This window comes from Alosa pseudoharengus, unplaced genomic scaffold (assembly GCF_046254945.1).
Source record: "Alosa pseudoharengus isolate Yale_2024_CS ecotype anadromous, Long Island Sound unplaced genomic scaffold, YU_APseudo_1.1 YU_APseudo_1.1_scf_3, whole genome shotgun sequence".
NCBI classification, from domain to species: domain Eukaryota; kingdom Metazoa; phylum Chordata; class Actinopteri; order Clupeiformes; family Clupeidae; genus Alosa; species Alosa pseudoharengus.
Genome location: NW_027468718.1, coordinates 20,402,808 through 20,428,952, shown reverse-complemented (window position 1 = coordinate 20,428,952; position 26,145 = coordinate 20,402,808). Strand labels below are relative to the sequence as shown.

Here is a 26,145-nt window from a genome sequence, read left to right as displayed (position 1 = left end):
CTTACATTTTAAGGCTTATTCTCAAATTCAGATTCCGTTAGGGGGACGGGATTATTAGCCAATTTCAATCGGACAATTTGACCGGAGAGATTTAATTTTGTCGGACATTTAATTTTTTTTCCGGCCAATGTCCGGTAATTACCGGACAACGGAAACCCTGCACCAGACCTATGTATGCTACCCCTCCCCTGTTTACAGATATCTTCTCACTAAAATAGGGTGTTAAGTGAAATCAAATTTGAATGTAATTCATTGAGCAGTACACCACAGGTGTATTTCTCTATTAAAAATAAAGTTGTCCTCCGAAGAGGGGGGTGGTCGTGGGATAAAAAAAAAAGAGAGATTTTTTAGTTTAGCAAAACGGCAGCTGTGAGAACTCGAATCTTGCATGTTAACACTTGTTAAGCTCACCTCATCAAGTCTTTCATTTAACCCACCGTTGCCTGGAGAGTAAATAGCATAAAAGAGGCCACTATGCTCTGTCTGTAATTCTTACTTGTCACTTTCTCTCTGTATTTCACACATAAAATAGATTTGCGGGAGATTCTAATTCACAGAGAGGTTTGATGTCTGCTCATTATTGCGTATTTTTAAGTAAGAAATCGTACCGGCGTACTTTGATGTGTAAATGCGTGTTTGCTACGCAAAGTGCGTACAAGTTGGCAGGTCTGCAACCTTAAACTACACGCAAAAGTAGGAGCAGGGCCTACACCAGTAACTTTGGATGTGTATATGTGTGTGTGTGTGTGTGTGTGTATGTGTGTGTGTGTGTGCATGTCCAAGGCTCACCACTGTCTTAATGTGAGTACCCTTGTTAAACAAAGGATAAATACAATAAAATAAATGTGTTTCAAAGTCAGACCAGCTTCTTCAAGACATGCAATAGCAGCAGTAGCAACAGCGGCAGCAACAGCGGCAGCAACAGCGGCAACAGCAGCGGCAGCAGCAGCATGTCTCACCTGAGTTGAGCTGCTTTTGGTCCAGGGGAGCAGGCACTCGGACACCAGCGAGGAGACGGTGGAGTTGAAGAGCTCGGGGAAAGGGTTTGGCACGGGGCTCGCCAGCGTGTCGTCTCCCTCTCCACTTCTCCTGCAGAAGGGGCACACAAGCAGGAAGAGGGGCAAAATGAGCGTTTGAGCTAAAGACTGTGTGTGTGTGTGTGTGTGTGTGTGTGTGTGTGTGTGTGCGCGCGCATGTGTACAAGTGTGTGTGTGTGCATGTACAAGTGTGTGTGTGTGTGTGTGTGTGTGTGTGTGTGTGTGTGTGTGTGTGTGTGTGTGTGTGTGTGTGCGCGCGCGTGTGTACAAGTGTGTGTGCGTGTGCATGTACAAGTGTGTGTGTGTGTGTGTGTGTGTGTGTGTACATTTGTGTGTGTCTGCTGAGGAGAGACAGACTGAGGTGATGTCATGCTGCAGCTCCAGATGAATGGGTAATTGTCTCTGTTGCTGGCAGCGTGACACAGTTAACCATGTTAACCCCGCAGCACAAGGTCTACTGGGAAGGGAAGGGACGCGCACTTGGAACATCACATATCCCCCTCTCTTATCCAGTCAGTATGAGAACCAGCACATTTGTGGTACTCACTTTGCTTTGTATATTTGTGTGTGTGTGTGTGTGTGTGTGTGTGTGTGTGTGTGTGTGTGTGTGTGGAAACTGAACATAAGAGGGAATATGTAGGTGGTAGAGTTGAGTGTAGGTGTTGTTCTATCTATGTAAGTGCTTGTGTGTGCTTGTGTGTTTGTTTGTGTGTGTGTGTGTGTGTGTGTGTGTGTGTGTGTGTGTGTGTGTGTGTGTGTGTGTGTGTGTGTGTGTGGTGACACTGCACTTCCTCGTTGACCAAACAGATGACACACCCAAGCAAGGAGAGGTAGAGGGTGAGAGAGAAGCAAGCGAGCCAGAAGGACAGAAAGACGGACAGAGACAGAGAAGGAGGGAGGGATGAGGGAAGGAGGGAGGGAGAGACAGAGCGCCACATATTTGATGAGAAAGATAAATAAAGACGTGCATGACTAGAGCCTCCAAGCTCAGCACTCAAGGGTCTCACTAAGGGCACTTTAATCACTGAACCCTCTCCAGCCCAAAAACATCAGCCAGACACATAGACACACACACACACACACACACACACACACACACATAGGAACATACACACACAATATACTCAGCACACACACGTGCACGCACATACGCACAAAGACACGCACACGAACCCAAACACTAACCCGTGTACACCACACAAGCGTACATACACACGCAGACACACACATACGAACATATACAGAGAAAAGCAAAGAGAAAAAACTGGAAACATGCTCTAACATATGCGCACACGCAAACACACACATACACTTGTGCACACACACACACGCGCACAGACAAACAGGCAAACACACACGCGTACGCACTTCTTCACTGTCCTCACACCTGCTACACCAGTGTGCAAGCCTGCATGAGTGCATGAGTGCCTTCTTTGATTTGTCATCACTTTATCTGTACACAACAACTCCCGTAAATAAAGAATGGGGTGCACTTGTGCGCCTGCTTTGTTTATCTGGGCTTTTGGGGGAAGGCGGGGTAGGGCGGGGTAGGGCAGGGTGGGGGTAAGGGGTGGGGTGGATGAGACCTTCTGAGGATACCAGGCGGCCATGATGGCTGTTATGTTGTTTATCCCACAAACGCAAAGAAGCGTGTCCGCTTAATCCGCTAACATCAAAACGCAGGCTGAGAAAGCAACCTTTTGTGTATGGAACGCTCTGCTCAGGCGAGGGTGAGGCCATAACAAAAAAATTTTGGAACATTGGCCAGTGTCCTGTGAGAGTATTAAAAAAAAAATAGGCTTTTTTTTTTACAGTGCTTATACGTTGAATGCCAGCTTCTGTTCCACTCTGACATATCTTAACTGTTCTGTACACACACACGCAGTTACTAAGTTACTCATTACGCCCAGGAAAGTAACAGGTGCTTGATTTGCGCTCAATTCTTTCTATCGGCTGTCAGATTTTGTGTAGAAAGCACTTGGGGACAATTGTGTGCTCACCACAAGTGTTTACAGGTACAAAGTCTATTGCCATTTTTCAACTGGACCCTCTCTGCCCAGGCTGCAGGGGAATACAAAGGCTGCACTATTCTTAGCCCGTGAGGGCACACTGCATGCACTGGCTGATCACATATGTTAAAGATTAACTTTTAAAAAGTGACTTACAGTATCAGCACTGATAGACACCGGTGCACGGCTGGGTACGCAGCTCATAGACCACAGTCAAACATTCACACACACTCAAACACACAATCTTTCTCGCTCTCTCTCTTGCACACACACAGAAACAAACACACACACCTCCAAACACACGCATACACATCCTAACAGGCGCTTCCGAAAGAATATGCACTCATACTCACATTACCAGTTGTTAGTGTGCTGCTTCCACTCGTCACGAACGAGCATTTAATCAGTCGCAAGCGAATGGAACAAAGTCAAAAGCATCTGTGTGTTTTGATTCCCAGTTTTAGCAGGGGCAGGGGCACCAAGAATGAGACAGCAAAATAGAGAGAGAGAGAGAGGGGGAGAGATAAAGCGAGAGGAGAGAGAGAGCGAGCGAGCGGAGAGGCGGTCGCGTACCTGTCCCCCTTGTGGAGCGTGGTGGTCCGGCTGTGCGGGGCATGTGGCGTTAGGAAGGGGGCTCTCAGGGGGATGAGGGCAGGGCTGGTGAAGCCGCTGGTGTTCGCCTTCCCGCTGCGAAAGATGGCCGCTTTCTCGCCGAGGCTGTCAGAGCTGTGGATGTCTTCCAGTGCCTTACTCATATCACTCATGGGGCGCCAGCCGGCTATATCCAACGCATCATCTGGAGCGGGGGAGAGACACAGAGGGAGACGCCAGGGATTGGGGACTGTGGGTCGAATGTGTGTGTGTGTGTGTCTGTGTGTGTGTGTGTGTGGGTAGTGTGTGTGGGTGTGTGAAAGAGAGAGAGAGAGAGAGAGAGAGAGAGAGAGAGAGAGAAAGAGTGTGTGTATGCGAGTCTGTGTGTGTGTGTGTTTGTGTGTGAGTATGTGGAGTGAGAGAGAGAGAGATGAGCACAGAGAGAGAGAGAGAGCGAGAGAGAGAGAGAGCGAGGAGCACGCTCAGTTCCTCCTCTCCCAGCGCCCAGGAAAGCCACCCTGCCTCATCTGCTGTCCGTCAGGCCGTCCCGTCAGGGCAAACCGATCCCTCCTACCAAAACATGATCCGCCACAATAAAGTTATTTTTGACTCCCGGACGAGCCCTGCGCACTTTGACACGCTGTTCAAGTGTTCAAATAAATGTTAAAAAATGGACAGTCGAAGAAAAAAAAAAATGTCTTTTGCTCCTTCCTTATTTATCTGTCTTTGTGGGTCTTGTTCTGCTCCAAAAAACACAAAAGACTACCAACTATTGTTTTGTTTTGTTTTTCTTTTGTCCACTTTCCCACTTTTCGTTTGGGCTTTTGTGCTCCAATCTTCCTCTCTGTTGTCCCTCGTGCTGACTGAGCGGTCAAGAACTACCTTGAAGCGGAGCGGCGGTGGCGGCGGCCGTGGCCCCGGGACCACTGGAGGGTTTCTTCTTTGTTGGTATGCAACTAAGTTTCTGTAATGAGCTCTGGAGGGCGGCCAGCAAGGCAAAGCAAGCAGCGCGGCCGACTGTTTCTTTGTCACACAGGCTCTGTGCTCGGGCTCCCGGTTGTACTTTAAACTCCCTGAGTGTGCGTGTGTGCTCCCATGTGTGTGTGTGTGTGTGGGGGGGGGGGGGGAAAGAGAGGGGGGGGAGAATGTGTGTGTGTGTGTGTTTGGTGATCATGTGGAGTGACAGAGCACCTCCTGAGGGCCAGTGGCCGAGAGCTGCATCACTGTCGAGGGTGTGTTTGGGGTGAGAGAGCACAAGAGGTGGGAGGGGAAGGGGCAGTCAGACAGTTTTTTTTCCAAAGACAGCACCAATCTCGGGGTTATGTGTAACAATAGGAAGTGCCCCCACCACGCGCACACACACTCACACACGCACGCACACGCATACATACACACACACACACACAGACATACACACACACTCACGCTCCCATAGGTTGAAGAGATAGCCACAGCAATGCGAGGTATGCAACCCATTCTCTCTGACGGTTTGGTGATTCACATCTGACATGGTTCTCCTGTCTGAAGCCTTGGTGGCCGCGTGGCTCAGGCTGAACCCCCATAGACAGGACCGTGGAGTCCAAGGAGTCTGTGTGGAGGATGGGGCGTTCAAAAGCCCTGTGATGTCACAGAAAGTGTAATTAAAAACACGTCTTGGGGGGGGGGGGGTGTGGGCTGCACATCTGTCAGCGCCTCTCTCCTGTTTGCCGGGGCAGGAGCTCACTCGGCACTCTCGTTCCGCCTTTCCACTCCCCCCTCCCCCCCCCCCTCTCTCTCGTGGTCTATCTCTGTCTATCTCATGCTGAGCGAGCCTCTGTGTCACTCTCTGTGCCTTTTCTCCCCCTTTTCCGTAAAGCAGTGCGATGCAATTAGATGGAAATGAAGGGGCGCATCAGTATTATCAAGCCCTCGCATGTCTGCAGGGCTCTAGGGGTGAGGGACAGCAACAATGACGCGGCCCCACCTGGCTTGGGTTACCTTTTCACCAAGACACAAGCGTCTGAAAAGACCCCCCCACCCCCACCCCACCCCACCACCCCTCTCTCTGGAGACCAAACTTACTTACACAAACACAATGGTGCCCGAGAGCGACCGGAAACAAGCCCACAGTGGAGCGGGGTGAGAGAGCTGATAGCCCCAAGCCCTTGTGGAGATACACGCTAAATGGCTGGGGGAATGGGAGATTCGCTCGGAATGCCTAAGGCCTAAGTGATTGTTTGTGTGGGTTGTGTGTGTGTGTGTGTGTGTGTGTGTGTGTGTGTGTGTGTGTGTGTGTGCATGTGTGCCTGTGTATGTGTGTGCTTATTGAGTGTGTATGTGACTCCCTAAGTGTTTGTGTGCTCCCGTGTGTGGGTATGTGTATTGTGTATGTGTGGTGTGTGTGTGCGTGTGTGTGTGTCGAGCAAGTTAATGTGTGTGTGTGTGTGTGTGTGTGTGTGTCTGTGTGTGTGTGTATCGAGCAAGTTAATGTGTGTGTGACTTGCGACTGACCGAGAGTGCGAGCTCGCTGAAGTCCCGCTGAACAAGGTCACTCGGGCCAAGCAACTTGGGGCTGTCCAAAAATAGCTCCAGGCTGAACCGCATTCTTCTGGCATCAGTCAATGCAAATGCTTTCTAATTACATTAAGCACACAAGGAAAGTCGCGGCTAATTTTAGTGGCCATCAAGGCTGGGCCCATCTGCACTTTCCAAGCGTGACGAGGACAATGGGAGCTGGTTAAAATGGTGGTTTGGGCCCCACGTGGACCTGCACTGTAACGTGAAGTAGGGATGATGCTGAAGAGCTGAGGAGGACAGGAAGAGAGCGATAGAGATAGATAGAGAGAGGGATAGAGATAGAGAGGGAGAGAGAGAGGAAGTTGAGCGCCAGCTGCTTCACATCTGTTCTGGTTAGTCCGTATGGTGCCTCTGCTGAAAGCTCAGGAGAGAGATAGGGTGGGGAGAGAGAGAGAGAGAGAGAGAGAGAGAAAGAGAGGAGAGAGATGAGGGCTTCCATTTATTGCACACACATGTGCAAGGCCTCCTACACAGCCATGTTGGGGCTTGCTCCCACAGGGCACGTTGCCACTTCATTTGCACAGCAGTGCTCTCTCTCTCTCTCTCTCTCTCTATCCCCCTCTTTCTCTGTCTTTCTTGCTATCCCTTTCCCCGTCTCCCTCCACGAGCTCTCCTTGCCGGCTCTCAATCAACAGGCTGCATGCAGCGGAGACCCAGCCAGTGCGAGTTGAGTTCGGATGAGTTGGTTCTTGCCCGCAGAACAGCTGAGGAATGAACCCACGTCTGGAGTCAGATGGCGTGAGACAGACAGCTGAGAGGGGAGCAGGCTGGAACGCCGCCCAACTAGAGTTTCACAACAGCGGGGTGACTCGTGGGTTAGCCCCGCTGACCACTGATGGGACTAGGGAGTGGCTCACCAGCTCTTACCGTCAGCGAGCGGTACCATGAAAACGGATCATTGTCTCCCCTGCAGGCTCCTCCTCACCACATCATCAAATTTTAATAAGCTTACATCTATCGATTTTTTTTTCAGATGCAAGGCACTCGAGTCTCGTATAGCCTAGCCCTGGCCCGATAGTAGCCTAGTGTACTGGCTAGCCTTTCCTCAGAATTTAGCCAAGCAGGCCTGACTTCTGGGAGGTTTAAGCTCATAGACAACAGTGAAGAAAATGAGGGGGCTGAGTGGGACGGTGGGGTGTGGGGGTTGGTGGGCCAGGGCTTACTATTATGGAACCATCGAGTTGTTCCACCCTAAAAAGCAGTGCTGTGGCCCTTTGGTTCTGCCATCCTCATCATCCCGCTGTAATTATCACATCGATGACGGATCTCCACAGCAGACACACTCAGTGGCTATTTTCAGCCACGCGCTCGCTCACGCAGCAGGGCTGCACTTGTGGATAGCGCCCGAAACGGTTATTCTTAGACCGTCACCTAGAGACATAATTGCACATTAGAAACACAGCGCACATCGGCTGCCACCTCACGCTTCTGGCCTTTTCGGAGCTCAACCTGCAGCACGGTGTGGCCAGACTTGGCCGAGCCCCAGCGGGCCTGGCTGCGTTTAAAAAGAGACATACTGGAAGTCTGCTTATGTAGAAGTAGAGGATGAAGAAGAAGACGGAGAGGAAGAAGGGGAGGGAGGGAAGGAGGGATGGAGGGGAAGGGGGAAAGGGAAGGGGGCCGTCAAATAAAATGTTTATTAAAAAATGAGGCATGCTGCTGAATTCTTTGATGCTTTCCATCGTGGTGAAGACAGGGACAGTGCTGTTGATCCGATGATCACTGGTGTGTGTGTGTGTGTGTGTGTGTGTGTTTGGTGGGGTGGGGTGGGGGTTATATTGTATGAGCCATTTTGTGCATGACTGAACAGCCAAAAACACCTCATGCTGATGGATTAACAATAGACAAAACCATGTGACAAAACAGTTTTGTGTAACTTGGCAGTTTCCTTTCTTCAACCGAAATACTCAAGGAGCACAACAACTAAAAAAGGGAGGAAAAGAAAGTGGACCATCTGACCGAGAAATAGATTTGTGAATGCAGCACAATGCTGGTAAATGGGCCACTTGCTTATGCTGAGAGAAAGAAAAAATAAATAAAAAATAAACAAAAAAAGAAAACCATAAACAGCAGAGAGAAAAAAGGAATAACAACTATTGTCATGGGGTGCCAAGGTGGGCTCTGTAGGACTGATGCTTGAGAACCAGGCTTGTTGTAGGGAAGGGGCGGAGGATAAAACGAGAAAACAGAAAAATTCAAAGCGTAATTAAATCATCTTATCATGAGAACACAATATACTCCTCAATCTGAGTCCCTCCCACACCACGAGATTAGAGCATTTCTGGCAAATACACAATGGTGTTATTACAAACATTAACTGATAACATTCAACAGAAAAAAATCTATGCGATAATGTCTCGTTCCCAGCAAGGGACACTTAGGCTCTGCGTCTTGAGAAAACTGACCAGAACATCTTTCTGAAGAAAACCTATTTGATTCCTTTATTGCATCAGTGCCTCAAACACACACGATTTCAGAGGTTCTCAAATATTTCAACAGGTTATCCGCAACATATAGTAGGCATTTTCAATTCCATTTTCAATTCCAATCTCCTTATGGTCTTTTGAGGCAGAAACCTAAACTTGCCCTAAATCCTTTTTGCATAACAGCCCCCCCCCCCCCCCCCATTCTTGTAGTCATGTATATGCGTTATGGTCAGAGCAGCGAGGACTGGGTGGGGGTGGTGGGGAGGGTGGTGTAGGTGAGGTTATTTCTGAATGCAGCACAATAATATTAAGTCCCGAAAACGTGAACAGCAAAGATTAGAGAGCTAAAGCTGGAGGCAGCTTGAAGGATTTATTCTAATAATTACAACTTGGATTCCTGTTGTTTGGTGGAAAGATTACCTGTTAAATGAACCTGCAGAAATCTTGGCCCTCGATGGCTACTTTTATTTGATTACTGGGCAAACCCGGAATTAACTGTTAAGACAACGTGCACCGAATAGAAGCTTAATCTGTGTTTTTCTTTCTGCCACTTTTAACACAACCGTTTTTATGAACAGTGTTAGTTGCAAATGCCTGGGCGGCTACAAAGTCCTATATATACGTGACAATTCTGTTTGACCCTCTCTGTGCAAAAACCAAGCAGCCTAATACTTATCAAGAAGGACTATGGAGACCACAATAAAACAAATACAATGGTAACAATGATTACCCGTATAATTACAAATGATGTGTAAGCTTCTTTATTGGTTAACTAATCCTGAATCATGCATAATGCAGACTGCTAGCTTCAGTGATCCCAGATTTACTGACGTGCATAGACAACAGTTATGCCCAAAGAGGCATGAAATTAGTAAAACTTATAGACTGTGCTTTTTTTTAAACCATAATCCTTTTTTTAAAAGGATCATTCAAAATAGAGTGTGTGTTAGAATAGCAGCTTTGTCTACGTATGTTTCCTTACTGAGTATACAAATAATATGACTTAAGTGACACTTGTGTAATGTGTGTAATAAGATTTCCATCTTCCTATGACTGTTTTTATTTCTTACCTCCTTCGCACTTTTGTATAATGTTAGCCACTGGGTTGGCAGTTGTGAGCTAACATCTGTGAAAACCTGTTCACTAAATAACTGGTTCCAAAGAAAAACCGGTTGAGGGGTGGCAATCTCACAGCCCCACTATTTCAGCATGCAAACTGGAGTCATACAAAAGACATGAACAATACACAAGAACATGTAATTACAGCCTAGCATGCTCCCGAAACACTTAGACACAGGCTGGTGCCCTGCACCACAATACCTGCATTCTTTCTCGCCAATGGCCTTAATGTAGCATTAACATGGAACTCATGCAACCAACACACACACACACACACACACACACACACACACACACACACACACACACACACACACACACACACACTGTGTGTCTGCCACTAAATACTTGGATAACTCAAGAAGACAAAGAGAGCGAAGTCTGTGGAGCATGATACTCCAAGTGTATGCAAGAGAGTCGGGAGCGTGAATAGGACTCAGCCTTCATATTGTTGCCGCTAAATGGGAATAATTTAGAGGCCTCCTTATCAGTGCTAAATATACACAGGCTGATGCACTCTCACACAGACAGACACACACACACACAGACCCTCTCTCTCTCTCTCTTTCTCTCAGAAACACATACACTCAACACTTACAATAGCCAGCTCATCCATACACATGAATTTAACAACATTTAATTCAAGGGTTTCACTGGTATGTAGGCTACACAAGCTGATTAAGGTTGCTTATGGTAAACATACAGAAAGTCCACCAAAATGTCTTATTGATTGTGTCTGATTAATTGATGTTCTTCCGTGTCTGGGAATTGATCGGATATCAATCTCACTAAATAGCAGAACTGAATACAATAGAACAGTAACAGGCCTACTAAAATTGTCATGCCTGCAAAACACTGTCCCAAAGTCCTTCAAATATTTGTTCATCTTATTTTGTTCTTATGTTCTTATGAAATATTGTTCAATATGCATCAGGGACTATGAATTTAACCACTCTCTTCTCTGGAAAAAAATATGTTTTAATCTTGAATGTCTCAAGGGGTCTTTAATCAGAGGTTAGTTTCAGAGGTTAGTTTTCTCATATTTAAAGGGTGATAGGATTGTGATATGATTCCATTTATACATCTATTTACATGTCCATTAAAATGTGGGCCTACCTAATCAACCTGTTCGGTATAACTGTGGAACGCGTATTAAAGTTGCCTACTGACACGTCTGATTTCATATTTGCCGTTCTCCCATTTGACAACAGATGGCAGTCGCAAGGGATGTAGACTACAGTAATTGTGCACTTTAAGTGTGTGTGTGTGTGTGTGATGGGACTGTCCTAACCATAGTGTATGGGTATCATACAAATAATATCAGAGCATTAAAGCCTATCGTTACAGGAAAATGTTTAATATTAAGTAAATGTATGTTAATAATGAAAAGGTCTGAAGTGGATGGTAATGTTCTACATTTAATCATGCAGCTGTACCCTACCAAAGAATTACGTTAGTTATGTTTACGTAACCATCTGATCGACAAGCAAGTTCAGTGTCAACCAGTGTTATCACAGGTTCAAAGTGTTCAGTCATGATCATATCAGCGTCTACTATCCAAACAGCCTGCTCAGAAATGTCTGCGTAAATACTGGTTAAGCACGGAAAACAAAACAAACTGTGCTACAAACTACTGAACTAGACTAACTTTAATAAGAAATCGTTCGCAAGAGATTTCTGCAAGCTCCTGCGGAATCAAACGAGTGTTCAGTAGTCTGACACAACAAGCAAAACTAAATTAGACAATCTAACCATAATTCCATTCGTATGAAACTGCTACAGATCAATTACCATAGAAACAATGCTCACAACCGTGGAATCTCTGCAGGTTTTCCTTACATAAGTCAAAGTAGGCTAACGAACACTGCCCAGCAGTACCTGTTTCTCAGAGAAGTTGGGTGGTGCTCCCTCCTCCCGCGTCTTCATCGCTGCTCGGTCCTTCACTGTCTACTGTCGTCGCACGCGCAGCCGGTAAAAGGTACTCGTGCCCATGCTCTCGTGCTACGTCACGCAAACTTTACGCTGTTACTCCAGCAGACTAAACGTTGCTGTACAGGGTAGAACTAGTTTTGAGTGCAAACCTCCTTCAACGTACGTGTTCATTACTAACGATTCAATACTGTGGCCAGCCGAGCTTACTGTATGTGCGAAAACAGGAACAATAGCGAGGTGTTCAGGGATGCCGTGTACTGCGCAAAGAGCCAATGTGTATTAACTCTAAGAAGATTTACACGTTAAGATTTTGTTTATTTTTTCTAAATGGGTTAGTGTTCTTGTAAAGGGCAAATGGATTCTTGTAAAGAGCACACCAGCAGTGCAAAATACCCTGGCTATCATTATATTGTAACATTGTCAGTCTTTTTTGGGCAACAAATTGGTTGAGTGACAGTTATGTTTTGGTGATGCTGTCTAATGCGAACGGTATAGTCGACCCATATATGGCCATAGGTGATAGTCCACACACTACCTCAGACTTGCTCCTAAGGGCTTAACAGTTAGATGCCAGCCAGTGGTAAACATGTTATTGTGAGTGACTTCAGAAAAGTGTGTGAGGTGTAATAGTTGCCTGGTTGTGCAAGTTGATGTACAAATGGAAAGGATAGCACAATGCAATACAGTTTTCATATGATTTAATAGACAGAAGAACGACTTAAGATCTTACAGCAGTTTCAAATCCCGAGCAATATAGATTATACCAGTGTCTTCAGGGCACAGCTTTGTTAACCAGACAAGTAAAAAATGTACTGAGGGACACATTTTGAGAAGTACCATTTTTCACATTGGTATATAATTACATCTTTATTTTATGACTAATAATTTAAAAGGCAAAAACACCCAATAAAATAGAAAACCTTTTTGCAACTTTTACACATACAGAATTCAATATTCATAGGAACCCTCAAAAGTCTGTTTTCAAGCTTACATATGCACCAACTTGTTGCACAATTACTGAGAAATTATGTATTTAGTTGTTTAAAAGTCAAACAAACTTGTTCAAAGTGAAAAGAAAGCGAATCTCTCAACATCAGGAACCAAAGACTCAACAGGACGCCACTGGGGTGTGCCAACCGTGTGACAACCACCCTTCGCCACCTCCAACGCTCCCTCCTCCTGTCACCCTCCCTAGCCCACCCCCCGTCTACTCCTCATGTGCCGCCTGCATCTCGCCTGAACTCCGCAGCAGCGTCGTTGAGGGAGGAACTCCTGACACCTGAAAAGGAATAAGAGATGGCAACGCTGTTTATGCCCTCTTTCAATTGTGCTTTCATGTGCCAGTAGGATGCTGCCTATAAATCATGCATTAAGTGGCTGCCGCCACCGCAACTGCGCAACTCACGGGGGGTGTGTCGGGCGCTCCGTTTCCATGGCTGTGGTCCCGCGTGGCCGACTCTTGGCTCTGGGTTTCCGTGGGTCCCGCGGCCTCGCCGGCGGAGCTGGTCACGGCCCCCTGTGCACCTGGACATTTGTCTTCTCGCTCCCCATTGTCTGTCACCTGTGTACACCACAGGTACACACACACACACACGCACGCACGCACGCACGCACACACACGCACACACACACACACACAACACACTCTAGTTAAAAGAAGCAAGATTATTTTTGCCTTTCATTACTGGAGAAAGGAGATACTGCAATGCACAGAAGACACATCTGTGTTTGAACAGCGACATTGTCAGGCTTTATGCACCAGGCCTTGGTGGCCTAAATATAGCAGGCCTGGCAGAAAAGGGGAAGCCAGTCACATGTGTATTCCATATAAACACAGAGTCATATAGCGTTCCCTCTGGCTTTGCAAGGACCGCCATAACACAACCCTTGCCATACACCTTTACGACCCACACATTGCCTAAGGCAAACAGAAGGTGAAACCTATAGCCGTGATTGACAAAGCCCCCACAGCTAGCCATACCCACACAATACCTGAGTTTAACAATAGGCTTTTGATTGGAAATGTATTCTAAGTCTATAGGGAGGTCACCCTATACTGTGTACATTAGTACTGATGGCTGCGATAGCATTGTTCACAGCTCTGCGGATGAACCCATGTGACCTGTGGAGCACAGGAAGAGCTCACAAAGGAAGTACGCCTTTTTTCCCTCTTTTTAATAGGGGGCAAAGCATTCAATATATTTTATGACCGTCATACAACAGTGGTATCACACTCACAAGCTACATATTATCCATGTGCCTGAACACTGACTAAGTTATGGGCATGCAAGTGTGACAGCTACAGTACCTACCGTGTTTTTTAAGGGTTCTGTCATCTCTCTTATAGGGCTGTGGCCGGCGAGGGGGTAGAGGGGCACTTTGCGTGTAGTCTGCCCAACGGCCACAGGGCCTTGGGAATGGGACCTCTTGACCGCCGAGGACACGGCCTGGGCAAAGCGGGATGGCAAGGTCGGGGAGTAGGGCTTGGGTGCCGCAAAGCTGCGCAGTTTCTCCAGGCTGAGCCCAGGGGAGGGCGGCTTAGCAGGCAGGCTGCCCTGCCTCGTCAGGATGGTGTCAGGGTACCCACTGCTGGGGCTAGGACTGGGGCTGGTGCTGGTGGCTGCTGGCTTCTGGGCTGGCTCTGCTGGAGCACTTGCCAGGGGTTGCCCCGCCTGCTCCACCTCTCCAGCAGGCTCCCGTGGCGGCGGTGGAGGGAACAACCAGTCCTCCTCCTCCTCCTCCTCCACCACCACCACCTCCTCCACTCGCTCCACTGCGGCCTCGTCCCCAGCCTGAGGGCTGGGCTCCCTGGGCTGGCCCCCTGCAGCAGCAGCAGCAGCAGCAGCAGGAGCCTCCTTGTGGCCACCACCGGCGCTCTTCACCGCTGCCGAGGTTACATAATACCCAGGTGTTCTTTTGTGCTGTGGCAAGCGGAAAGAGGCAGGTTTGGGCTTAGTTGCGGGTGGAACTTTCTTCTCCTTGGCCTCCCTCGCTGCCTCTGTCGGAACAGCCTGCTCTGGCTCCTCGTGTTGGCGGCCGGCGCTTGCAGCCTCCCCGGCTGGGAGGGACGCTGAAATAGACGTCAGTGAGGGGGACGCGGCGGGTGAGTCGCTCGGCTCGGTCCCATTCCTGAGTGGCGGGTCAGCTCCGGGGGCGGCGGGGGGAGCGTCTGCAGGCTGCGCTGCGGTCGCCGACTCATCGTGAGTCTTCGCCGCGTCGCCGTCTACGACCTCGGCCTCGGGAGGGGCCACGGGCGGCGCCTCCAGTGTCAGCTCCACCTCAAAGTAGCGCAGCTTCTCTAGGGATTTCTGAGGCACGATGGTGTAGGTGGTCATGCCCACCTTGGGGATGTAGTCCCGGGTCACCTCATTGGAAGGTTTTGGCTTGGGCTTGGCCTCGGTGACTGGGCCTCCCTTGGCGCCGGTGGGCACCAGGGTAGGAGTGGGGGCTGGGGTGCTGGGAGGGCTAGGCGTGGGGGGAACCGCAACAGGAGACACAGCCTCCGGGCTGGTGAGTTCCTCAGTAGACGTGGCCGTGTCTCTCTGCAGCTCGGCGGACGGCGGTGGCGTTGGCTGGGGCTCGGGCTTGGAGGTGGCCCCGGGAGCGTTGGTAGGGGAAGACGCGCCACTTATTGCCTCGCCCCGTGTGCATTCCTCCAGAGCACTGGCCGCTCTGCTGCCCGCCGCATCCAGTGAGGGCTCCTCTGCCACCTGGGGCTGTGGGGTGTCAGGTGGGTGTTGCGGAGATCCAGCGGCCCCAGGTGAGCGCCTTGGGTCTGCACCACCTCCAGGAAACTCATCAGGCACTGTGGCTTCCTGAGCAGACGAGGCATCCTGCTCACTGCTCTCCACTGCAGGCTCCATACCACTGTCTGCAGACACATGCAGAAAAGACCATGAGGGACTGTAAGCTGGGCTGCTTGTTTCTATCCTTTGTATTGAGTGTGACTAGCTGATCTAGTCTAATCTAGCTGTTACTGTCCTGCTCTTCCCTACTCATCTCATCCCAGTGCAGGGTAATAACAGACATCTTAATGCCCTAGACTACACTCTGTCGACATATGCACAGGAATATCTAATGCCATTATACACATTTCTTACTCACATTTTAACTTCCTTTATCACACCATTTATAGTTATTTAGTCTTCACGCTCTCAAATATTAATTTAAATATTGCAGGCCTACAGTATGTCATATGAAGAGTAAGATGTGAAAGTCTGAAACCCTCAAACAGTCTTTATTCTCAAGTAACCAGAAGGGCTGTAGGAGTTCCATGTCATTCACTGACATCAGCCCAAGACAAAATGACAAATGTACCCTCATCTTCACCCTTGGGGGCAGCCTGTGCTTCCGCGCTTAGCATCTGAGTGGTGTACTCCTCGCTGCTCATCAAGCTGCCAGCTAGTCTGTCAGAGGTAGAAAACATGAAAAAACTTGGGAGAGGAAACCCAAACGCAAATAAAAAACAAACTTTAAACACCAAGCGCTGTAATGGAATGGCTTGTGACAATTACAGAACTTTTGTTTTTCACGAGCGAGTGTTCGTACTTGCCATGTGAGGACAGATCACTTGACTGATCTTCCCCCGTGTCCTCGCACGCCGAGAGGCTCAGCATGTCGGAGTCGTGGGTTGGCGAGGACGCCTCTCCTGGCTCCGAGTCCATAGAGATGTCGGCGGACAAGTTGAGGCTGCTGTCATCTTCCTGGGTGTGGCCCAGAGCGCTGGAGGCCTGGAGCGGAGAGGACCCCGACTCTTCCCGAGGCGCCGCAGACTCACTCGACTCCTCCTCGGCGGGAGTGGGTGCCAGGGACTCCTCCTCCTGCTCCCCAATCTCCTCCAGAGGGGCCTGCAATGGAATTCCTGAAGCATCGTGGGAGAAACAGACCGACCATAAATGGCAGGCACCAACAATACTAAATCCCATAAAATAATTCAAAATTAATATATTATAAGTACATTTATGTAGCATAAAACGCAACTTGACTGAAAGGGAGCAAGTGTTAGAGAGTGAATGTGAGATAATGAATGAGGTAAAAATAAATCAAAGCCAAATAAACCATAAAACAATACTTTAGAGACAACTGTGGTCAGCCCGGGGGAGGTTTTTCAAATAAGGAAAGGCCATTGCATCAGCTTTGTGCTTGCACCTATTATATAATAGCTCAACAGGGTGCTTCCTTTGCGTTTTCAATATTCATTTCAGTGGCGAGGCCAGTGAGAACTCTATCCCAGTGATAGCGCCGTACTCCAGGCCGAGTGAATCGCACTTAATTAAGACGTCTTGCATCTCTCGGCTCCCCAACCCCACCCATCCTCTCTCTCTCTCTCTGTCTCACTCCCTCTCTCTCTCAAGCTCCTCATTCAGCACATCAAGGGGCTGTCACAGAGGAATAGCGAAAGCGGCGGAGAGAGAGAGAGAGGAAGAGAGCGGAGAGAGAGAGAGAGAGAGGAAGAGAGCGGAGAGGAAGAGAGCAGAGCTTCTCGAGAGAGAGAGAGAGGAAGAGAGAGAGAGAAGAGCGCAGCCCCGAAAAAAGTCTGGTTACACAGAGGCTGCGAGCTGCGCCTGTGATCTCCAGCTCGGCTGCGGCGCGCCAGGACGTCGGGGAGATTGAGAGAGACGCAGGGAATCTGGGCCTGATCTCCGCTCTGTGAAGTCAATTATGTGAAGTCAGCGGGGGAGGCAGGGGCGAGCGGGAAGATGTGAGCAATCAGAGGGAGAGAGAGAGAGAAGTCAAAACTTTTACCAGAAGAGTTTTTTTAATGTATTTATTTATTTATTTATTTATTCATGTAGTGAGTAATTTTTTTTCTCTCTCTCTTTCTCCCCACACTAAGATCTGAGAGCGTTGACTTACTGTAAGTGAAACAACTCAAATAATGAACACCCCCCCCCATCCATCCCTTTTTACTTGTGAAACTTGCTATCCATTAGGAACAAAATAACAACTAGTGACTCAAGCAGCACAAAGCTAAAGACTTCTCAGTTCACACACACACACACACACACACACACACACAAAAACAAATTCTTAAGAAACAAAACAGCGGAAGACAGATCCACACTGAGTCTCTGGGGGCCTGAGTCTGTGTGGATGGGAACGACTGGGAGTGTCTGTCTGCAGATTAAAATATCTGATTAGGACGCACTTATGCCTCACAAAGGGCCAGAGTCTTCTTTTTTATACAGAGAAACACGCTATCACATCTAAGGACAACAATGGATTTTATGAGCACTCATGGGGTCCCTTGCCTTCGCTTATTCACAAACATTTTTCCAAAAGTAAAACATGTCAGGGCCACAATGGAAGTTTTTGTTGGGTTTTCTTCCCAGGACAAGGCACACTTACATGTACAGAGTGGAAAGAAGTTGCCCAGATAGCCTTTAAAAAGTCCTGAAGGCCTTTAAAGTCAAAGATGGTGGTATATAAAGCCACAGGAAGCTCTTTCTAAGGGAATGTTAGAACTCAAGATAAAGAACACATCGCTCTTGACATATTATACAAAACAAAGCCCTTGACATCCTAAATTAGCCAAAAATGGCAAATGGGACAATGCAAAACAAATACTGGATAAATGAAGACTCCCATCCACACTACTTCCTAGGCGTTTCAGTAAGTGCTCTTAAAATATTTCAAACAAATCTGTCAGTAAACTTCCTGTTTTCATTTTTAAGGGCTTTCGGCCCAGCTGTGGCACTGACTGGAATGTGTCTAATAAATGACCTAAGAAAGGAGGTTTGCTCTCTGCATTTTGTGGTTGGGTTTATTCAGCCATATTAAAATGTATATGCTTGGTTTACACTCACAAGCCTTAGAGAACTTTACAAAGGGATTCTCTCTTTCCTTATGTAGTATGACCCCAAGTCTACTCTAACCCATAAAATGTCGTGTTACAGTAAGGTACAGCAGTATTGCAGTATAGTCGTGAGGAAATGAATTGCCTCGGTGAAGTGGGCATCAGAATAAAGTGGAGAATAAATAGAGAATAAATAGAGAAATGTGAGTAGAATCAAGGGACATGACAGGCTGAAACGTCTTATTGTGAGTTAGTGTGTATTATGTTCTTTCTACTAGCATGAGTGCACTTATTTACTACTTATCGGCCCTCGAGTCTTGATAACAATGTGTGCTCAAACAAACAAAAAACAAACAAATAAACATAGCACATCAAGAGAGAAACATTACAGGAGTGAAAAGATTAGTTACATTAACATATAACAAACAAAATGTCACATTATAAGAAAAAAAAAACAATGTTAGTATAGAAAAGAAGACAAGTTAATCAGACAATGGTGAATCACCAAGACAGGTGAATATTAACAGGAGTGCAGGGAGTGGGAGAAGGAGGAAGAGGAGGCCACCACAGGAGGAAGAAGGCATCAGGAGGAGAGAAGAACAGCACGGCAGAGAAGACAGGAAGAGGCTCACTCGGGCTCTCACACCCCCTCCTCAGAGGACTCGCAGTCTGCAAGGGGGACGAGAGGAAGAGCTTAATATCAACCATGAAGGAGAGATGGAGAGAGAGAAAGAAAGGGAGAGAGAGAGGAAAGATGGAAAGACTTATGAAAGACTTTTTTTTATGGACTTTCTCCATACTAAGGCACAACAGTTGGCTACAAAATATCTCAATATTTAGTTTATAAGGCACTGTAGAGTTTTAAGAGACTTTTATGACAAAAAAGATTTGCAATAAAAGTAAGAGCTGCAACTCTGGATGTTGTTGGTTGTGTAATGAAATATTGGCTTAATTTCCTCCTCACCAAGTAGACAATACATAGTCATAGATACACATTTTATCCTGCCTCAGTGAAATCAATGTGATAATGCACCTTCATGACCACACATCTGGGAATGAAAGAGGCCTGCACTTTTAATAAAATCGTACTCTACCGCCAAAAGGCATTTGGAGACAAGGAACACATGATTTACCAAAGCCTTATTTCGCGCAGACTAAACATAGACTGAAATGTCCAATTTGGGGACTCTTCCAGTCCAACTGTGTGGTGAACAGCCGAATGCTGGGTAACCACCAGTGTGCGTCTGCAATCAAATCACACAATGGTTTATCAGCCTGTGCATTATTTTCAAAATGCAATCTCCTCTGTACAACTAATTTCAATAATTGCAGCACTTTCATGAGATCGTTGTGTTTAATTCCCACACACACACACACACTTCTGGATGGAGATCAACAGCTGTTACTGATTTCCTTGTTTGTTTCTCTTTTTTGTAAATAAAATGCAGCTGCAAACAATCAAATCTAACATTAAAAACGATGACACCATACTAATTACGGGAGCCAGCTGGACTCTGTAAGGAAAGCTGTGGTCACAGGTGAAATATGCAACATACTGATTCCAATGTTTACATCATTATTACTGTTGCCAAACTAAACTCTACTTCAGGGGGAATAGAATGCTTTATACCTGGAGATTGAAAGCATTTGAGTAGTTTATGCACTTAAAAAGAGGGAAGGGGAAAAAAGAAATCAATGCAGTTAAACCTCTCCTGACAACTGCAATGTCACATTAAGGCCACTAGGAGGCACAAGGTGCAAAGAATTGGGTGCACACACAGACAACGGGCCCCACAAACACTAAGCATTCACATTCTCTGACCACATCCATTTGATTTCAGAGCTCCAGAACAAAGTGCAGCTGCTCTTATCTTTGCCAAGCTTCACACTGCGGATCTCAGTAGAGGAGCCCTCGAACGCTTAGCCCGTTGACCAGGGCAGAGAGCCACGTGTGCTGCTGTAAGAGCCTGCTGTGTGTGTGCGCGGCTGTGTTAGTACCTGTCAGACTCCTCTCTGCCGGAGCCTCCTCGGGGGGAGAGGGGCTGGGGGTGGGGGTGGAGGTGGAGGTGGGCGGAGGAGGTGCCTTCCGCTTGGTCCTCTTCAGCGACGACTCGGAGGAGGATGCTCGACTCACGGAGGGATGGTCCTAAACAACGGTGGCACGGAGGGCAGAGTGAATGAAACATGAAACAGAAACATGCATTAGCCAAAACACTGAGGAAATGAGCACATTTGTCTAGAGTTAAGAGTTTGATGTTATCGGATATATAATTACGTCTGGAATTTATCAGTAGCCCACTATCAGTAACTGCCTTTATTGAATGATGCTAAGGAATGGCAGGACTGGTGACACACAACAGCTAACAACATTTACACTGGAGAAGACGACAGCCTCCTTTGGTGAAAGAGTTCTCTGTCTGGCCTCAGCACTTACCTGATGTCCATCTGTCTGTGTGGGAGACTGGGGCTTGGCCTCCTGATCTGCCCCCTGGTCAGCGGTGGTGTCCGATGACATCATGGTGGGGGGCAAGGGCGCTCGCCGCTTCTTTGGCCCGTCCGACGGCATGGTGTTGGAGCTGTAGCTGGACGTGTGCGACGGGAGGGCACACATACTGACCGGCCTCGGTTTCCTCAGGATGGGGGACGCTGGGGCGCTCGCCGTCATTGGCTGGACAGAGAGGTAAACAGCCAATCGTAAGCTTGCATTAGCCCCCCCCCCCAACCAACCCCCCACCCAGCCAGCCAACCAGCAAGCAAACGAAGCACAAAGAAGACAAACATGTCGCAGGGCCAACTGAGAGCAAGTATTTGACTGCTATGCCAAAGTTTAAAGAGCAAACAGCAAAACAAACAAATATGTGCATGCCTGTGGCTTTTCCGCAGAACTCGCATAGCTCAGGCGCGCGAGCGATGGAATGAGAGGAATACACACCTGATCAGACTTCTTTCGACTCCTCCTGAACAGGCTGAACAGTCCTTTGTTCTCTTTATTCTCTCGCTCCTTCTGACTCTTGTCCTTCCTGGCTGACAGACAAAGTGTATCTGTTGGATGCACATTATAGAAATGGATCAGTTAAGTGTGCATTAGGCAGCAGGGTAACATGAATCATGATGAGAAATCACTCATTTAAGGACAACAAGGTTTGGATGAAGTCACCTGAATGAGTTGGTGAAGGAGGCAGTTCTGTTGGGCTCATTGCTGTTAAGAAAACAATGAATGAGATCTGATTCATTATACATGTTTGAAAGTGTATCAACTCATAAACTCACATAAACTTAATGCTCACACCACTTAAACACACAAAATACTATTTGACATTTTGCATTCAAGTACAAGGGGAAGAGAAAGCAGGGGGTCCTTTGGGTCTGCAACTTATTTTAGAAGCAGATTTTCCATTGACTCTGTCCATAACTCTCTCCTAGGTGACGTCTACATTATGCACGCTTGTCTCAAAGTCTGGCTGTATTTTAAAATCAATAAACCAGAAGGATCTGTGGAGAAATGCAAATGCTGAGTTGGGGATTTGTCCTGCGCTTTGATTTGTTACCTTTTGTGTCCCTTGCATAAACTTCCCGGATGCCGAAGTCGTGGAGGGAGTTGGTCAGGTCCAGTGGCTCGTCTGACTGCACGTTTCTCAGCAAGATGGTCGTCGTCGTGTCAAATTCACATTTCTCACAAATGGCTGGCAGGAGATGGTTGAGTGGGACCTTGGGGCTGACTCGGAGAATGGTCTTCTGCGTCTTCTTGTAGTTTATGACCAGGCGCACGGTTGCCTGCACAAGAGGAGAGGGAGCACGCTCACGCCAAAAACAGCCCACAGGAGTGCTGCAAAGTACTTTGAGCTACTGCACTCTACAACTCCAAACACACATGTGGATCACACATTACCCAAAGTGTACAATCACCACAGTCATACTGAACTGGCTCTGGATCTGGTAGAGATAAGAAATAATGCCAGTTTCGACAATGTTCCACCACTTGGATTTTCATGGACTTTTGCTATGTTTCAAGAACTGAATATAACAAAAATCATTTCTGTTGCAGTTAGTTTGGGGCTGGGTGAAATTTTCTCACCAAATGCCTGGACTATAAGAAATATCAGGTTTTTGAGAGGAGCTCCTCTCTCGTGACTCCCCCTGGTGGATGTCTGAGATGTATGTTACCTCCGGCATCTGAGGCCCGACCTTCTTGTTCTTCTCCTCCATCCCCTTGGGCTTGAGCAGGATCTTCTCGGCCTCCAGGGTTCCTATCAAAGCGTTGGGCTTGAATTTGATGTGGTTCCGGTTTGTGGAGACCAGCTCGATGGTGTGTCCAGACGGGTTCAGATGGTACTTTGCGCAAAGCGTTATTAACAAGTCCATCAAGGGTTTGCTGTAAAATGCAAAAAGAAATAAAAAAAATAAAACAATGTTGGAAAACACTACAGCAAAGAATGGGGAAACGATGCAACGCTCCACGGCCATGTGCTCTCAGTACTTCTTGAGCAGCCGCCAGGAACAGTCACAGTAAAAAGGATGTTCAGTGGCAAAGACAGAGCCCACCGTGTGCAATGGCCCCTGGGTAATTTACTGGGGAATAAAAACAGCCACAGTAGAAAGTCTGGCATGGCATCTCTCTGGAGGGCTGGTGTTTACCTGATGGATATGCAGTGGAGTATACAGTGTCTTTGTGCCTGAGGAAGCAGCCAGATGACGCACTGCCACTGAGAGAAAAGAAAGCTTCGATTCAAGGCTTCGCTGACTGAGGGGCAACCCAAGTGTCTTTTTTGTTGTGTGTCAGCACTCAGTAGGAATGTTTGGTAATGCGAGAGACAAAGTCATGTGAACTGACCTCTTCTGATCCTTTAAAGTGGAAAAAATTCTAGTTACATAAGGGCCGTCTAAAATTGCCATGACAGTTTGTGATAGAATACGAGGTCAAATTAACTCAAATTTGCTGAATCTAAAATATCTTATTTATCTATTTGCTACACAATTATGTGTTTGTAGAAAATGATTCCTGGACGTCATGCTCTGGTTTTGAACATCAAACTCTTAAAAAAATGCATCATCATGTTTCTTCTCAAGAGCTGCAAGATCACTCCAGTTTAGTGGTAATGGAGGAGAACGTCCTTCCTGCACTCTGCTCCGTTCCTGTGTAACCTTTGAGGAGGGAGGCAGAGTGCTTTAGCAACTGCCCTCCTGCTGCACAATGCTGCCCAGCTGAGAGCCTGTGCTCCTGGGCCTGAGAGGGCCTCTGAAATATCATGCCAACAGTTTAATCCTGATCATAATGAGTTCACTGTACTCACTCTTGGAAGGACAGAAAGAAAGAGAGTGAAAGAGAGAGGTAGAGAGAGAAAGACAGAGAGAGGGAAAGAGGGAGGGAGAGAGAAATAAGGCAAAAGAGCTCTCTTGGAACAAAATTTGGGTTGAGGAAAAAAGAAGGTGAAGAATGCAATGCTTAATCCCTTCATATTGAACTTGGTTTCAATAATAGGCCTGGAAGGGCAAGGAGCAGCACTTAGTCTAAAAAATAAATCGTTTCATTAATGGAACGTGTGAGGTGTGTTTGAAGAGAGCTTTCATGCAGGGTCACCCACTCCAAATGTTTGTCCTATATTATTAGCAACATTGCCTTATAAGGTATAGGGCCAAATAGAGGGGTATTTACACATTAGTGGTACTCCTAGCTAACATTTTTTTTTCAACACAAAGCCTTGACAGTTGCTTGTAATATGGGTCCTTCCAGCGAGCAGGCATACCCATTCGCGCTGGATGCTGCATGACGCAACATTGACCCTCCTGCTGGATGCTGCGTAGCGCAACATTGACCCTCCCGCTGGATGCTGCGTAGCGCAGCATGCTTTTTATTTCATGTTTCTAAGTGCTACAGAGGCTTAGATATAAAATTTTGGTAGACATTGACAATTTTTAGTATGTTTTCAGAAAACCCTCAGGAAATAAGGTTATTTAGTCTAGAATGCCATAGGATTCTATAGGCGTTTTTTCAGCAGGCATTTTAGGAGTAAATGGGTTAAAGCTGTTGACGTAACACAAAAGAAACCAGCCTTGGGGTCCCGCGTTAAGAAAGCTGTGAGAGATGCAGCAGTGATGATTTGGAAATATGTGAACCGTTTCCTCACAGGTCTGCACATCTGGAAATGCAGTATGGCGAAAAAACCCCAGGCTCTACACATCATGTTTCAGAAGACACACACACACTTGCCACATACCCCACCAACAGCAGGACTTACAGTACTGTATGTCCTGAGAATCTCTACAGAAACAACTAAGACAGTGTCATCTTCACTGTTAACCTCTCTCAACCCTCACTTTCTCTTACTCAAAAATTCCTCAGAGCTCTGGAGTGTGTTTCCCGATAGCATCGTTGCTAACTGACAGAGAGACCTTTTCGTCCCTCTCGCTCTCGCTTACCATCTCAACATTGCTTTTGCACAGCAACGGTCTATGGAAACAGGAGAGGAGTGGGACTCTCACCTGATGTATCTGTACGGGCAGGCTGTATGTGAGACTTCCGACCACAAACACAAAACCTAACACAAACTTCTAAATGTGCTTGCCCCGGGCCCCGCCTACTGTATGATTTAGCCCCTTACCAGAGCTGTAGCATAACATTGCTCTCCAGAGAGGACAGGACTAGGCGCTAGTGGGGGACTCTCACCTGCCGTGGACCACAGTGGTCTTCTCATCCCCCTCGGGCAGCACCACCACCAGGGTCAGGTCCCGCTCCAGGGGGCTGTCCTGCTGCTGCTCCATGGCCGCGCGCTGGTAGCCAAGTGCCGTGGGGGAGAGCGGCGGACCATCAAGGTCTTTCACGGCCGGCGGAGGCGGGGGGGCTTTGCTCTTAGACGATCTCCTGCGGGGAGAGAGAAGGTGACAAGGGGAATGGGGTTTAGGACACGCACACTGGTACTGCAGTCCACTACAACCATCCACTCACATACACTTACAAGACATCATGATATCATGATTACATTACAAGAGATACTGTATAGAGAGAACAGTCAAAGTTGGGTTCAAGCCCACTGGAACTAAACCTGTAGGCATGACGGAAAGAGCTACGTTTAAGAAAAAGTAGTTTGTTAGTTTATAAGAAAGTAAGTTTATGGGAGAGCAGTGTTAAGTTCCTGTGGCTGGCCTGGTAACTACTTCCTGCCCTCTAACAAGACAGTAAATCATCCTCCTAAAGTTGCTGTGATGACCAGGTGTGACCTCGGGCCAAAGATCTTTGACATAATTCAGACTGAAATGCTACAGCAATAGTGGAAATCAGCCTGATTGGGGATAACTCTGCATGAAATTGAATGAAAGGAATCCTTTCTCCTCAAGTTAAAACGCGTCTTTAAATGAGAGTCCTTGGCCCTACTTTACACACGGGTCACAAGACAGGCAACTGAAGTGATGTATTTACAAAGCTAGACTGAAAAAAAAAACACAAGGAAGAAGGAGAGAGGTCTTTCTGACAGGACGGATTATAAGAATGGAATAGAATCATCGGTTTTCTGTTTAACACATCCACATGTATTAATTTAGCAGACACTTTAATCCAAAGTGACTTTTACAAAATTAAGAAAAGTATTCAAGATTCTTATTGTAGGTACACTACTACAAAAAGTAGACAATAATCAGTCTCAGACAAGGGACTGGCACCAACACAATTTGGATGCTTGTTGCAA

General features: G+C 47.2%; 2 protein-coding genes across 3 annotated transcripts in view; both read right to left on the bottom strand.

Moving 5' to 3' along the window:
• Nucleotides 1-11,961, bottom strand: part of grb14 (growth factor receptor-bound protein 14) — a 46,083-nt gene extending 34,122 nt beyond the window's left edge. Inside the window, exons 1-3 of the mRNA XM_076262571.1 lie at nucleotides 11,617-11,961; nucleotides 3,620-3,842; nucleotides 960-1,089 (exon numbers count right to left, since the gene is read on the bottom strand). Of these exons, the coding sequence (XP_076118686.1) occupies nucleotides 960-1,089; nucleotides 3,620-3,810 (321 nt within the window). The 5' untranslated portion in view covers nucleotides 3,811-3,842; nucleotides 11,617-11,961. The remainder of the gene's footprint in view (nucleotides 1-959; nucleotides 1,090-3,619; nucleotides 3,843-11,616) is intronic.
• Nucleotides 11,962-12,351: 390 nt separating this feature from the next.
• cobll1b (cordon-bleu WH2 repeat protein-like 1b) overlaps nucleotides 12,352-26,145 on the bottom strand; it is a 28,332-nt gene continuing 14,538 nt past the window's right edge. For both annotated transcript variants that reach the window (XM_076263515.1, XM_076263517.1), the window contains 12 exons: nucleotides 25,131-25,325; nucleotides 22,631-22,838; nucleotides 22,015-22,240; nucleotides 21,624-21,665; nucleotides 21,399-21,508; nucleotides 20,901-21,134; nucleotides 20,465-20,612; nucleotides 16,219-16,531; nucleotides 15,988-16,076; nucleotides 13,983-15,541; nucleotides 13,076-13,231; nucleotides 12,352-12,949 (listed from right to left, as the gene is read on the bottom strand). In XM_076263515.1, the coding sequence (XP_076119630.1) occupies nucleotides 12,878-12,949; nucleotides 13,076-13,231; nucleotides 13,983-15,541; nucleotides 15,988-16,076; nucleotides 16,219-16,531; nucleotides 20,465-20,612; nucleotides 20,901-21,134; nucleotides 21,399-21,508; nucleotides 21,624-21,665; nucleotides 22,015-22,240; nucleotides 22,631-22,838; nucleotides 25,131-25,325 (3,352 nt within the window). In that variant the 3' untranslated portion in view covers nucleotides 12,352-12,877. The remainder of the gene's footprint in view (nucleotides 12,950-13,075; nucleotides 13,232-13,982; nucleotides 15,542-15,987; nucleotides 16,077-16,218; nucleotides 16,532-20,464; nucleotides 20,613-20,900; nucleotides 21,135-21,398; nucleotides 21,509-21,623; nucleotides 21,666-22,014; nucleotides 22,241-22,630; nucleotides 22,839-25,130; nucleotides 25,326-26,145) is intronic.